The following is a 15,173-nucleotide window of genomic DNA, read 5'->3' as shown; positions in this document are numbered from 1 at the left end:
CCTCCAGGAGCAGTGATTCCATAATTCCTGCTAGGGGTTCTAAATTGGAATTTGAACAGTATCGCGTATGGCATCACCTTAGACTCGTGTTGAACTTATTCCCCAAGCAACAAAAGAATAATTCTATGCATGTTTTTTGCTGTTTCTTTGCAATATCTTTCTCAGCCTAAAAGTAGTGCTAATGGAAGGAGAATGAGAAGACAGAAGATGGAAGTTAAATTGAAGTTATATGGAGATCATGTGACATTAGCAGACTCGCATTTAAAGCAGTAAGAGTCCTGTTATCAAAATGTCCTGTTATCAAATGTGAGGGAGACTGTTCTGTTGTCTTACAGTTAACAAGCCTTTTAGAACTTGTTGCTACACTTTTTTTTAAAAAATCTTCATTTTAATTTGCACTTAACGTCATCATTACAGTTACAGGGGACATACTGCTTTATGGAAAATGGACATTTTATTTAGTTGTTTAGAAAATGTTTCTTGTACACAAAATACAAGTGTGACAATAAAAAAACAAGCAAATATTAAGGTTGTCACCTATTTCTGAAAATGTAAGTTTGAGCAAGTCTGACTTGTGCCTGATTGTGAGGTAACAATGCAGCTAATGTACATAAGACTCCTCCAACACAGTTTCTATGACCGGGACTTGGCAGCGAGGTTGGGCACAGATCTGCCACTTTAAAGTCACAACCATACTGCACTGTCTGAAACATTTTGTCAAAGCCAAAGATAAAGAGAGTTGCATTATTAGCTAACAGCGCTATCAGCATGAACCATTGTCGAGTGAGGTCAGATTGAAGCCCGTCTGTGAAGTCTGGATCCAACCTAACTTTGCAACCTACGATTTATTATATATCTGCTATATAATATTTACTTGAATAATATCTTGGAATTAATACAAAATCACCAAATATGAAGTTTATTTAAATCAACGACTGTTCTAATAGCTTTCTTTGATTCTTGAATAGGATCTAAATTGAGACATCGTTACAGGCATTTTTCTCAGAACCAATTCTCTACTTCTACAGTACATTTAATTGCGCCCACAAGCACCACACTCCATTACTGTTGGTTTGCAAGGCCCAGTGGTAATTGAGTTTTGTTCTGAGATGTGCCAAAGATGTACAGCTAAGATGATACAATATTTGCAAAGTATGCAAATTAATTTGAAGTAAATCAAAACGGAGTTAACTGAGTTAAAATATTAAACTGAGTTACATTTTTTTGGATTAATCTCCAGAGTTAACGGTTTAGTTTTGACAGCCCTATAAAGAAATTGGGATTGAAAATGTTTAGAACAGGTCAGACGTAAACCACGTTCCCACAATGCATTATGTTCAACTCAAGAGATGAAAATCATAATAGAATGTACCCAACACATTCTGATCAATATTCTTGTTGATGACCAGCACAGAAGGTGGTGTGGAAACGGCTGCCTCTGTTGTATCGATGATGGTAGTAGTGGTTGTCTCAGTCGTCGTTGACATTGTAATAGTGGTAGTGGTAGGAGTAGTAGAAGGTGAGACACTAATTGTTGTCGGAGCAGCAGTAGTGGAAGGAAGAGGAGCGAGAGGAGGAGGAGTAACAGTGAAATCTGAAGCCAAAGAGGCATCCGTAAGCTCAACTACAAGGGAGGAGCGGGGAAAGAACAAAGAGTTAAAGACAAGGCACAAGGAACTTAACACGTATATAGGACAGGTTATAATAGGTTGTTCGAGGCTGGAGTGGAAACCAAAATGATTTCCCACAAATGATATTAAATGATCACATCTATTTTAAGTCCTCTCACTATAACAAAGAAAACAAAAATACTGTGAGGCAAGTGCAGTGAATCTGTGATGGAAACGTGGGTACCACTACCATCATGTGGACAAGCACAAATATTACATGATGCTGCATATTTGAATGAGAAACATTGAAGACATGACATTATGGCCACTTGTTTCATATACCAAGCACAAGCGCTGTATCATTTCGCCTTCACAACTACAAAAGTGTTTAATTTTGGGACGTCAACGATTGTGATTCGCAGTCATGAAGAACTATTGCTAATAATTTTGAGTCTCACATGTGATTGAGGTGAGCAAAATGTGAGACGGCGGCTCTCATTATTCGTGTTTTACACCTCTTCATTAGGTGTACTACAAAAGAACACACATATACGGTATTGTCAAATGAATCCATTTCTGACTGTCAATTAAAACATAGCATTATTATCTGCATAAAGAAGAATATTTTATTCAGGTATTGTATATGAAATTATTTTGAGCAAGTGCTCTTAATTATGTGATTGGTCTGCAAAAACAATAAGCACTTTTTTTTTGCCTCAGTCTATATGTGGTTTCCTTTGATGTATTGATTGTCCCTCGAGTTTCCATCCATGGGATTGAATTAAACATTTTACCTTCTCTCTACACAATGCATACAAACCTTTCTTTTATAATGTAAGAAATTAGAGCAAGATAAATCCTTTCAAAACTTTTCCCACCATCGATGCGAACTCTGCAAACAGTACAACTCAGTTGAAACAAAAAAATATATTTTCGAGATGGCTTATTAAGGTTAAGAGTTATCCAATCACATTCATACTCATGTTAAATGTGAATCAGAATACAACTGCCGCTATTTAAAACATTTCGTGACATTATTCTGCTTTCTACTTAAGACTTAATAACTGACCTCACTCTTATCCATGGTATAATTAATAAATTGGGCATTCGTTTGAACCTTTCTCCTGATGGATACCTTTGAACAATGAGATCCATCTCATGTTATGTAAGCTCTATGTGGACCATGGCTTGTGCTCTAAAATGTTTTGACTAAATTATCAGGAAAAGCATTTTAGGACATCTGAACTTCATTTGGGGTTATTTTGAGGCATTTTAAATGGTGCCAGGTGATCGTTGACTTCAATTTATGAGTTACTTGAGTTTGAATGGAATTGATTCTTAACACAGCCAAATACCGGTTTAGAAGAGGGTGTGAACACTTGTGCAACCACATTTTCTCAGTCGTTTACGTTTTTGTCACCTATTGAAAAGCTTTCAGAAAATGGATTTCTGTCCAGCTTATCCTCACTAGCGTTGGCGGTGAGGTAGAGCCTATCCGATCTTATTTTGGGTGAAAGGCGGGGTACGTCCTGAATTGGTTGTCACATTTCTTTTCAATTTTTTTGTTCCAATTGAGTTGTACAGGTTCCAGGTTACATAATAGTAGAAAAAGTTTTGAAATGATTTATCTTAGTGGCATTATTTTCAATCACAAAAACATGGCATTTGAACAGGGGGCGTCTACTTTTTATAGCCACATTCACATATACAATTGTAGTAGCATTATTATATGATTATACAACTTCGATTGTATTTCATAAGGAGTTCATTACCTCTTGCAGACAAAGAAAAATAACTGAAACAACTACAGCACTTGGCTTATTCAAACTGTTTACCCATGATCAAAGGTTCCAACATGAACTGTTCGTCACAATGACTCATACTGTACCTTGTGCCATCTCCAGCCACCAAAGCTTCTATTTCTAATGCTTCCCCCACAAACATCTCTTTTGCATGATAGGCCCAAATGCCAGCATGCTTGCATCCTATTTTCAAAGCATGCTCAAAAGCAATGACGATATTATCATGTTTGGGAGCAGATGCAAAGCAGTAATGCAACCAGTTCAGTCAGATGTTCCATAAATGACTGAAGCAGTGACCAGACGTGATGGATAAGGATGGGAGAATCAAAATGATCAAGCCAGTGAGTAAGTAAGATAGACAGTCATATGCTGTCCACCATGGACCTCTGAGATTCAAATGTTTCATGTTACCTTCCATTCCAATGTACACTCAGCAGCATGCCTGTTATTAACTGCATTTAGTGGCAAACCATGTTAAAATAGATGTTGCTGCGACAGAAGTCAAACTGGCAGCAGTTGGCAAAAAGTGGGAATACTGCAAGATTGTACAGTAAGAGGATACCATCAGGGATCAATTCCAAATAAATCACAAAGTCCAAGGTCAACATACAGTGAATACGGATAACTTCAATGAAGATTCAAAGATGTTAAGGGTGTAAAGGAAATCACACAGATGAAAACTAACAAATTATGTACCACATCAGCACAAATATTTAGCGAAATCAGCTATGTGACTTATTTTTGTGCCATATATAGTCTCTAATCAAAATCTGACCAATATTATTGGTCTTATTCAATCCCTGATGGCAAATCACCACAGCTTTGTACAAAGCGAAACGAAAGAGCGATCAGGAGGCAGACCCGCTGATAGACATTCCATAAAACATAAACAGCAGCACAGTCCAAGTCTCGTTAATTATTGCATTAAAATTGTCACCAGGAACAATGTAATTGACGGTGGTTTATTTTCATACAAACGTTTCAGAAATAATGTTGAATATAGATAATCAAGATGAATCCATTTCAAAAGAAAAAACTACAGTTCTGTACACAAAGGTGCACATAAGTGCTCTTTTTTTCTTTTTAAATTAAAATGTTTATATACTTTGTCTTGTATGGATACATTAGATTGTTCAGGCATTTCAGAGAATAATTTGAGCTGGACTTGAAAAATGATGCGACAGTAAATGACGTTAAATACATATGGTTGTTTGTTGATTTTACTTGAACTGCAAGCACTGAATCTCTTCTGTTAAAAAAAGGACTGCACTGCTGCTATGCGCTTAGGTGAACAGATATAAAGTGAAACATGGAGGATGGAGGTGGGAACAGGCAGACATGTTCTTAATTCTCCATTACCTAGACCTGTAGCATCAGTAAAGTTTTCTGCCAACACAGAGAACAGAAGAGACAATGAAGAGGGGATGTGTTGGATAGGAAAAGTAGATAAAACATATCCTCACATTCACACAGTCCCTCTTATGTACTGTAGCATGGCTCCAATTATTCCAGACTACAGGATGTCCCATTTGTTGGAACTTTTAGCCGAGTGGTTCTTAAATTGTGTTCAGATTCGTGGACCAGAGTCTCTGGTTTCTTGGATGATAAGCATAGGCCATATTTTCTTTTCTTTTTCTTTCATTTTAAGTATAACGAATTCGAACATGTAAAAAGCATTTTCCACAAAAGATGCCAATCGTGTTCAAAGCGCCAACTGCGCCTGTTCCCCAATATGGATTAAGGGTTATTCAAATCAATAATGTAAGATAAAGTTAAATTAAAAATATTTTATTTTTAACAGATTAATATTTTCAGTGTCAGTATGCATCAGTGCAGCAGTTTGTCAGAACCACAGTGGACCCCCACACACTCGTGGTTCGGCCCTGCATATTCACCTATTTGAATTTTTTTCCCTCAATATTTGAAAAAAAATATCGTACTTATTCAAAAGGTTTCCTTTTTTTTCTTTTTTGGGAGTGGTCGAAGCCCTCGGCCCTTTGTGGTCTATCTTCATCATTTCCAAGTGAGTGAAGCAGTGCAAATTTCTTTTGACAAGGTCAAACAAGCTCTCTACCAAGGAGTAAAGTTCAGGCTTCTTTCCCTGCCCACCTTCATGTTTTGCTCGGGAATGAAACCTTCACCTTTGAGACTCAGAAAGAGGCCCAGTCATTCTGCCAGGAGTGAGTGATGGCCACAAATCAAGTTGCACTTTGATACTCCCGGTTTTCTTGATGGACCTATATTTTGTTTTAATTTATTTGTTTTCTTTGGAGGAGACTACCTGCCACATTTTCTAGATGGACTGCAAATGGAATTTCACTTGTACAGCGCTTTTATACCTATAAGGCACTCAAAGCGCTTCACACTGACTCCTCATTCATTCGCCGACTGATGATGCAGTATCAGAACCAACTGGAGGTTCAGTGTTTTCTCTCCCTAATCCTTCTCTTTACAAGGAACGCCTCCATCTTCAGCCTGAATTGAAGTTATTAAAATACAGAAAAAGTTGTTTCGGACAAAACATTTTCTTTTAGTTGGGGGAGGCTATTAGCGCACCAGGCACGTACGTGCATCTACGTTATCCAGATTGATTCCTCTGATTAAATCCTTTGCCTTTGACGCTGATCTCTATTCCTTGGAATGTTCCTTGGATAGTCATTATTTTCCAAAAATAAATGAAGATTTGGGTGCAAAGTTGAGAGATCTGATCTCCGTCATAGGGCGGGACGCCATTTCAGCTTTCCAATATGACAAAACTCCTGTCCCAGAGGGGTTCACTTCTGAGTTCTTCAAATTATTTTCAGCTACTATTGCTCCTGTCCTTCAGACCGAGTATAATGAGGGACCCCACCGTGGTGAAGGCCTTTTCTCCAACAAGTGACAGACCCGCTCTTCTGTGGTAGTTATCAACCCATTCACGTTTAAATGTGGATCTGAATATATTTTCAAAGATTCTTGGCCAACGTCTTCAATGGGTTCTACCGAGTACAGATATTCTTTAGTTCCATCAAAATTTATGTCTGAGAGGCACTCATTTCATATCACGAGAAGGCTGTTAAATATAGACTGTTCTCCAAGTTTAAACCCACCGAAGTTGATTGTCTTTCGTGACTTGGAATAGGCTTTATACTATACTATACTATACTATGCTATACTATACTACTTTTTTTCATGGCTTATTCGTCATTAATGTTCTGTTTTGTTACATTTGGAAAAGGTGCTTCTTTTAATCATTTGGTTTAAAGGGTTAGATGAAAAGGTATAAAAAATCTTTGGGATCAGGACTTTCCTGTGCTGCTCATGTCAGTTGTGAAATGTCTTCCAATTAATGAAGTTATCAAAAGTCAGTTTTATGGGAATTTTTTAATAGAGGGGGTCCACTGTATCCCAGTTGGGCATTTCTTGGGATTCAGTATCAACTCTGCAGTGTCCATAATAGATGATTTGGAAGGCACCAAAGTCACTTGTGTGTCGGAAAAATAGACAGCAAAAACATAATGAAAGCCAGGAGAACACCTTACAGTGAATCCCAAATGACCTTCAACGGAACAGAGAATAGTGGCCTTTAGGGGTCACAGCAATGCTCTTGTCGGAAGATCGGTGTGGAACCTGATCAGTCGAAAGTACAAGTTTACTGGATGTCTGCCTCTACTGATTTGCAAATTATGGGAATCAACTTCATTAAAGAATATATTCCTAATCTTACTTAATGCATTTTAAAATGAGCCCCAACGACATTTCACCATGAATACAGCACATATTAATGGCCTTGCAAGATTGCGACTTTAAATTCATTGGGAAATAGAACATACAGGAGACAAAAGATTTTTTATACAAGTACAGGGAGTGTTCCATCATACTGTGTATGTGCAGATATGAAGACATGATGGTAATTGAATAAACACAATGCATGAGCATACCCATGAAAGACACCTCGGCATGGTAAAATGTAAAAGGACAGCAAGAGAACAGAAACAGTGAGTATTTCCTGCTTTCTCCATGTCCACCAGTGCTTCCAATTGAATCACTATAACAGAAATGAGTTTTAGGCTGAACCTGATTTTGCCACACACTTAACCAATTCATTTAAAAAGAAAAGAACTCGTAACGCCCTTGTCACAAGAAGTGAAAAACCGATGAAATGGTGCACTTTCATCTTCTGACAATGTCTCAATGACTTTGTCTTGAGTGTGACCAGTGGAGCTAAGACCAGACAATATGTCTGATTTTGTTGTTAGCTAATCATGACAAGAGCAAAGAGAAAAACTAACCTTCATTGGCAAAGAAGGGGGATTCCTCAACAAAGATCTCCCCTGTTCCCACCTGGGTGAGCGCTGACAGGTAGAAATTGTAGCGCGTTGATCGATCAGGAAGACGGAGAGTGAACTCTGTTACATTTGGGAGGAAAGTCTCAAGACGAGGTCGACTCTCTCTTGAACCATTGGCTAAACTCACAAAGACACACACACACACACACACACACACGTGAGTGAAAGCTACAAATGCGTGAACAAAACTGTCGGAAACCCTCAATAATGAAAGAAAAAATAATAATCAAAGAAAGTTTTTTTTTCTAGTAAATGTAAAATTATGCAAATGAACTAGAGAAAATCAGACATTGCTTTTGAATGGTGGTTCAACAGTTATCTTAGAAAAAACAAACTCATGAAACAGGCCTGGACAAAAATGATGGTACCCAGAACCTAGCATTTTGTTCCACAACCGTTTGAGGCAATTACTGCAAGCAACCAATTTTCGGAACTTCCGTGAGACTTCTGCACCTGACAGAAGGGCCCACTGTTCATGTGCAAACTGCTCCAATTGTCACAGGTTGCTTTCTCCAGATGCCATGTTTCAGCTCCTTCAACAGATGTTAAGTCAAATTTAGATCAGGGCTCATGCAAAGCCACTTGAGAATAGTCCAAAGTTTTGTTCTTAGCCATTACAGGTTGATATCTGAAAATCTATCTAAAAACCCATTACCTGCGACTCACACCAAGGTTTTTCACATAAAGCAGCACATTTTTTCCCTAGACTACCTTGATAGTACGGCCTGGTGGACGACTGGTTAGCATGTCCGCCTCACAGTTCAGAGGAGCAGGGTTTGAACCTGGGCTCTGGCCTGCCAGTGTGGAATTTGCATGTTCAGGTGTGCCAACACTTTTGTCCATGTGTTCATTCTGAATGTCATTTTAAATGTGCAATTAATACAAACTGTAGATTGACTAATAACATCAAGTAAAATGCTAAACCTGTTTGGTATTTGAGCTGGTATCCGATCAGAATTCCATTTGGCTCCAGAGGTTTGTCCCATTCCAGGTGAATAGAATCAAAACCTCTTCGCTTGATTCGGAAAAAACTGGGAGCATCAGGCACTACACATTCACAAACAGACAGAGAAAAGAAAGGATATCAAAAAGGTCACGAAACTCCAGTGGTTGCCATCAGAACTGAAATAAAGATGTCCTATTTACAGTATGTGCTAAAAATACATAATAAATGAAATGTATTCAGTATTTAAATGTTTAAAGACGGTTTGTTGAGTTGCTACTGTCTTTGCATGGGTTTTCCACTGATTGAAGGGTCACAGTTTGAATCTTGGCTCTGACTGTCCATTGAGGCAGTGTCCGTACCCTAATTTTTTCTTAACGGGCTAAGGCAGTGCCTCGGATGGCAGCAGATGCCCTTGGGTGTTTGAATATGAATGAGTGGGTTTGAATGTGAGGCTTTGACAAGCGAAGTTGGTGGAGTGGATCACAGGTATCAAACTCAAACCCGCTTTTACAGTAACGTGAACAGAATAGTTTAACAAACTATTATCCTTGACTTATGATTTCAATGGACCCTCTGAGTCAAAGCATACCAACAATGTGTCAGAAAAAATATTGTCAATTGTCAACACCTAAAGCGCGTTAAATGCACTCCGTATGCCATTTGAAGCCTTTTTTAAATGGTATTCTTTACTTAATTCTAAACAATAATCTAATGTGTTATGAACGTGGATTTACATATTTTCCCCCCAAGAAAATCTGGATCAAATGGTTTGAGTTGTACCTCTTCATGTTGCTAAAAGACATTTTTAAGAACAGTACGCATACATTATATAAATTACAATTTTAATTCATTACCTCCTTCTTTTGTGCTGAATTCAACAGCGTTGCTGGGTGGTCCTTCGTAACGATTATTGGCCACAACCATAAACATCTTGTACCGCGAAAAGGGCACAAGTTCACTGAGGATGGCAGAGGGCTCGGCCATGGTGGTGTAGAAACCTTTGGTCTTGTTCTCTTTACTAAACACCAGACCAGGGACATGACTGGACTCACGCCAGTAGTACAGCTACAAGGGACATGTTGCAGAGAAAGAGGGATTTAAAAGGTTTGGGGTTGCAAGGAGGAGGAAATAATCAATAAGAACTGTCTGAGCTCATTGAATTCGTGGCAGTCTCACTCTGTACTCCTTGAATTCTCCCCGGACTGAGTCTTGGTTCACAGGCTTCCAGTGGATGTTTCCTTTGGTGCTGGCCACCTTTGAAATGCGCAACTCGGTAGGAGCGCTGGTGGGTTCTAAAGACATAAGAAGGTGAAGACACAGAGAGTGAAGGACCTAAAAATGCTTCATTTATTAATTTACATCAGATAAGCATACTGTAAACTGATGTATTTTTTTTAATTCTAATTTTGATGATGATGATGATGAGGAGGAGGAGGAGGAGGAGGATTATTATTACGTATCTTGTGGTTAGAGAATTAAGTTGTGGCTTGAAAATATAATGAGTAATATTTAAACTAGGCCTGTCAAAATTAGAGTGTTAACTCTGGAGATCAATCTATTTTTTTTAACTCAGTTAAATATTTTAACTAAGTTAACTCAGTTTGATTTACTTCAAAAATAATTTGCACACTTTGCAAATATTGTACCATATAAGCAGTACATCTTTAGCACATCATCTCAGAACAAAAGACCCTGCTGAAGTTACCTCTGGGCCTTGCAAACCAACACTACTCCAGTTTGTGCTTTTGGGCATTTTGAGAAATGCCTTGAAAAATGCCTGTAAAGATGTCTCAGGATTGTAAGCCATTAGAACAGTCTTTGAATTCAATATACTGCATATTTGGTAATTTTGCAATAATTTCAAGATATTATTCGACTAAATACCTGTTACGAGTTTCACAAAAAATAGTAGTTGAAAAATGTGATTAATCGCAATTAATCATGGAAATTCTTTGTGTGTTGTTAGTTTAAATATGTAATCACTTAACAGCACAAATTTAAACATCAGAGTTCTTCCCAAATACATATACATGAAATTATAACAAATGGAAGAAGAATATACACATACAGTAGTATTTAATAACACACGAGATCGAGAGAAGGGCTTAAAGCCACTCAAACCGATTGTGACAAAAGATTACGTACTCAAAGTGTGCATCAACTTACTGTCTTCTCCTGAGTATCCAATTACCACGTTTGACTCTGGTCCTGCTCCGAGCTCATTTCTGGCCTGGATTTTGATCTCATAGGGAACATAGGTTTCTGTGTTGTGGACAACATGTTTGGTCCCTGTTATGGTCACATTGTTCCACTCCCCATCTGAATCTTTTCTTCTCCACCACACACTGTAGTGCAAATTAGGGCCGTTTTTCTCCAGATCAAGCAGGGGCTGAAGAAATAAATAAGAATGGAGAATAAATGCTCATGTGTAAATATTTACTGGATACAGTTCTAAATATGCATTGTTGCACAACCTAATTGAAAAATGTAGTGAGCTAGAGTACTGTAAATTATTAATCAAAAAACAAACAACAAAAGTGGTTAAATAAGATAAAAGTGTTTGAAATGTTTGGATAATCATGCTTCTTACTACCACTGCATTATCAAGGCAGAGACAACACTGAGGTTTCATTCTGGTGTTGTTACACTCAAGACTGGTCTTGTTCTTGAGACCGGTCTCAAGACTAAGACTGGAAGGTATTGTCTCGAAATGGACTCCCAAAAGTCTTGGCCTCGAACCGGCTAGACTCTGGATCTCCATCATTGCGGGGTTCTGGTGTTTTCACCCTGTTTTGGAGCCTCTGTATTTCCCGACAGGGCATGGGTGGCTTCTTCTCTCCACTCCTGGTCACGCCCCTGTAGTTTCGGGCTCCGGCTACTACGCACCTGCAGCTCATCAGCCTCATCCAAACAAAAATATAAGATCAGTGCAGCTAAGGAGTCAAGCGCCAGATTATTTCCGGTTCTGTCGTGGTACTCCGGCCCAAATCCGTGCTCCAAGAAGTTGTCCTGTTTTGCATCTAGCCTGATTTGTGCTAATCTGACTCCCTGCGGCTTTGGTTCTTCTCGTGTCTGCCTGGAGCTTCCTAACTATCCGCCCATGCCCTGCCTCACAGCTTCCTTCATTCTCCGGACTTTTAGATTTTTCAAAGACATTTTAATGATTCATTTTTTGTGCGATTGAAGTGTCAACCAAGATATCATTTAGCATTAGCTAAAGTATTACCGCAACCAGCGGTCACTAGATTGACTAGCAATTAAATTTGTTCTAAATGGATTGATAGTTCCTGGTGAGAATTTATTGTATTTGATTTCAGTGAAATTGTAGGGTTCCAGTTTGGAATTTTTAAAAATATGGTCAGCTTACGGTACCAAGCTATGTGATCACAAAAGTAGTCCTACAGTAGAACGTGCATTGTAGTTAAACTAGTAACACTCCTCGCAAAGTTGCTACTGCCCATCACTGTTAATAAGATACTGCTCAAAACAACCCAAATATTTTGAGGATATGGTAACAGTTTGCAGGATGTGATTATGTGAATTAACATATAATTTAAACGATCACGATATGCCGTTAATGCCTACGATGCACATAACTTACCTCCCAAGTGATCTCCATGTTGTCTTTCTCTGAGCCCCAGCCGCGGAGGCCTCTGGGTATGACATCAGGAGCTATATTTGAAATAGAACATAATTTCCTTACCATCAAACAATAACTGATAATATTTATACCAGATTGAGGTGAGCGGTCATCTTTCCCTGCCTCAGCCTCTTGGTAAATATTAGTGCTGTCAAGTGATTTTTTTTTTCAATTATTTTTTTAACTAATTAATCACAAAAAATTCCATGATTAATCGTGATCTATCACATTTTTCAACTACTATTTTTTTGTGAAGATTGTAACAGATATTTACTTGAATAATATCTTGGAATTGACGCAAAATCACCAAATATGAAGTACTGTATTTTTCGCAGTCATTGGACGCGCTGCCTCAAAGGGCGCAACACCTGTTGAGGGTGCTATTTCTGTCTTTGAAGCACACACTGGGCGCACCGCCTTACAAGGCACTAGCTTTAGCATAGCTCAGCTGCTTTTAGCATAGCAATAGCTCGGCTGCTCGCGCTGACTCAGCCATGGCAATTCACTTTGCCTCAATACCATAAGCAATCGCCACATTTCAAAGACAGTTGCCATGATCCCATTGACAATCACTACCATGAACAATGACTCTAACCAATAATAGGTATCATGGCAATAGTCTACAAGACTATGTCAGGGGAGGGACTTCACTGGTCACCACACTCCTTAGAGTCACGGTTTCAAAAAAAAAAAAACTCAGCATACAAGCAAACAATGAAACAAAGAAATAAGATTAACACAAAACATGTATCTCTCATGCCATCAATATACCAAAAAGAAATAAAAATAACACAAAATGATATAGCAATGGCTTCTTGAGAGCCATTAGAGCAATGCCTTCTGGGAGCCACTCAGACTCAGCCAATCACATGGCTGTTTAGAGAGATTTGCATGTGTTAAAGAAATTTAAGTTTGTATGTTCATCTGTTAGTTTTGTTGTTTAGTTTGTCATCTTATCAAGTTTCAAACTATAACTAATCTTACAGGCCCCCTTTGTTGCACATGCATTCGTATCTTTTTGGCCTCAAATTGAACTTTCCTATGGGTGCCAGGTCCGGCTCCATTGCAGATGTGACTCCCCAACGTTAGATCCCTTTTCTGTAGGCACCTTCCTTGGGGCGTTGATGACCCCTGTTCAAATGGCTGACTCTTAGCAGATAAAGTGAGACTCACTCACTTATAAGGCCGTAATTTATGAATTAGGGAGGTTCAGCACAAGGCTTGGTATCTCTAAAGCAACAATATCGTCATGGCCAGAAAGATAACTTGTATGTGTCAGGCCTTGTGAAAATACACCATACACCAAAAGATGTCTTGTAATCTGAAACCATTAGAATAGGCTGGAAGAGTGTGATGGAGTCAAATGTCAAGTTTCCCATTCTGTATTGCATATTCAAATTGCTTATGCTGATGCAAATAAAAACCATGTGTGCAGTCGAACACGCTGGCTTCACCTCGGAGTTCGAGGGCTGCCCCGCGCGTAAATGACAGACAATCTTGGCTGGTTGATTCATTTGTTCAGGCTTGTTTTGATAGAAACATCCTTAACAGCATGGCTGTTTAGAGAGATTTGCATGGCTGTTTCGAGAGATGTGCTGTTATGCTTTGGGCTTTTTGTCTGTTGTCTAAACCTGGGACGTTTCTTGCTTGCAATAAAATAAATGATAAGACAGACTACAACATTGTGGACAGCTGCCCTTTTGTCCGGCTTTCTCCCACACCATCACCCAAACACCATAGTCACATAATGTATAGTCATGGTCACTTTGAAGCATAGATGACTCACACTTTGTCCAGCAGGGTGTGCTAACATGCACGCCGAACAGCCCAATGAGTAAAAGGGTTGATGGTCGCGAGTCATACTTTGTCCATATAATGAGCGCAGTCGCCTTACAAGGTGCTGTGTTAGTTTAGGGGAAGATTTGGGACTTTTAAGTGCGCCGTATGACTGCGAAAATACGGTACATTTAATTCAAAGACTGTTCTAATAGCTTTCTTTGATTCTTGAATACGAACGAAATGGAGACATCTTTACAGGCATTTTTCTTCGAAACATTTTTCAAAACTGCCCACAAGCGCCACACTCCAGCAGTGTTGGTTTGTAAGGCCCAGTGGTAACTTGAACGCGGTGTTTTGTTCTGAGACGTGCTAAGGATGCAGCTTATATGGCACAATATTGGCAAAGTATGCAAATTATTTTTGAAGTCAATCAAACTGAGTTAACTGAGTTAAAATATTTAACTGAGTTAAAAAGAAATTGGATTAATCACCTGAGTTAATGCTTTCATTTTGACAGCCCTAGTAAATATGCAATATTGTTATAGCTTGCTGCTAATTTTAGGATAAGTTTTTTCTAGTCCTATAACCAAGCAGGATGCTACTCACCAGCGCTACTGGTTTGGTATTTTGGTGAGGGCTGGCTTGCTGCACTCTGGCCCACTGCATTAACGGCGATAACTCTGAACTGGTAGTTGACAAAGGGAGCAAGCTGCAGAATGACAGAGTTGAGGTCCCCAGGATAGGTGGCCAGGTCCTGCCATCGACCTGGCTCCCAGCGGTCTTCCTCGAACTGGACCAAAAACTCTGCAAAGGAGCGCAAAACAAAATTAGAAAGACTGAATACAATGTATAGATCTATCTCATCTACGCTCTGGCCCCAAGTTACTCTAAAAGTGAGCATATGCTCATGCAGCGCCATAGCTACTGTTTTGATTGTCATTTGAAAGTTTGCTGGAAAGTTAAGGACATACAGGTTATTTTGACCTTTGCTGTTTCTCTACTGCTTGCTCAACTTTCTGTTCGTTAACAAGGTTATTACAGACAAAATTCTCAACAGAGAGCCACGAA

At 38.9% G+C, this 15,173-nt stretch overlaps 1 protein-coding gene across 15 annotated transcripts in view; it reads right to left on the bottom strand.

Moving 5' to 3' along the window:
• nfasca (neurofascin homolog (chicken) a) overlaps nt 1–15,173 on the bottom strand; it is a 114,814-nt gene that overhangs the window by 20,939 nt on the left and 78,702 nt on the right. For 9 of the 15 annotated variants that reach the window (XR_015845831.1, XM_088309514.1, XM_088309512.1 and 6 more), the window contains 9 exons: nt 14,712–14,909; nt 12,288–12,358; nt 10,853–11,075; nt 9,863–9,978; nt 9,541–9,751; nt 8,665–8,787; nt 7,684–7,857; nt 4,772–4,798; nt 1,373–1,624 (listed from right to left, as the gene is read on the bottom strand). Coding sequence is in view for 14 of the 15 variants with exons in the window: in XM_088309514.1 (XP_088165640.1) it covers nt 1,373–1,624; nt 4,772–4,798; nt 7,684–7,857; nt 8,665–8,787; nt 9,541–9,751; nt 9,863–9,978; nt 10,853–11,075; nt 12,288–12,358; nt 14,712–14,909 (1,395 nt within the window). In the remaining variant the exon portion in view is untranslated. The remainder of the gene's footprint in view (nt 1–1,372; nt 1,625–4,771; nt 4,799–7,683; nt 7,858–8,664; nt 8,788–9,540; nt 9,752–9,862; nt 9,979–10,852; nt 11,076–12,287; nt 12,359–14,711; nt 14,910–15,173) is intronic. The other 6 variants (XM_088309522.1, XM_088309525.1, XM_088309526.1 and 3 more) reach the window with 2 other exon arrangements.

This window comes from Idiotropiscis lumnitzeri, chromosome 11 (genome assembly GCF_059441095.1).
Source record: "Idiotropiscis lumnitzeri isolate Australia: NSW breed Sydney's pygmy pipehorse chromosome 11, RoL_Ilum_1.0, whole genome shotgun sequence".
Classification (NCBI taxonomy): domain Eukaryota; kingdom Metazoa; phylum Chordata; class Actinopteri; order Syngnathiformes; family Syngnathidae; genus Idiotropiscis; species Idiotropiscis lumnitzeri.
The sequence above is the reverse complement of the archived record's forward strand: the minus strand, read 5'-3'. Positions and strand labels throughout refer to the sequence as shown.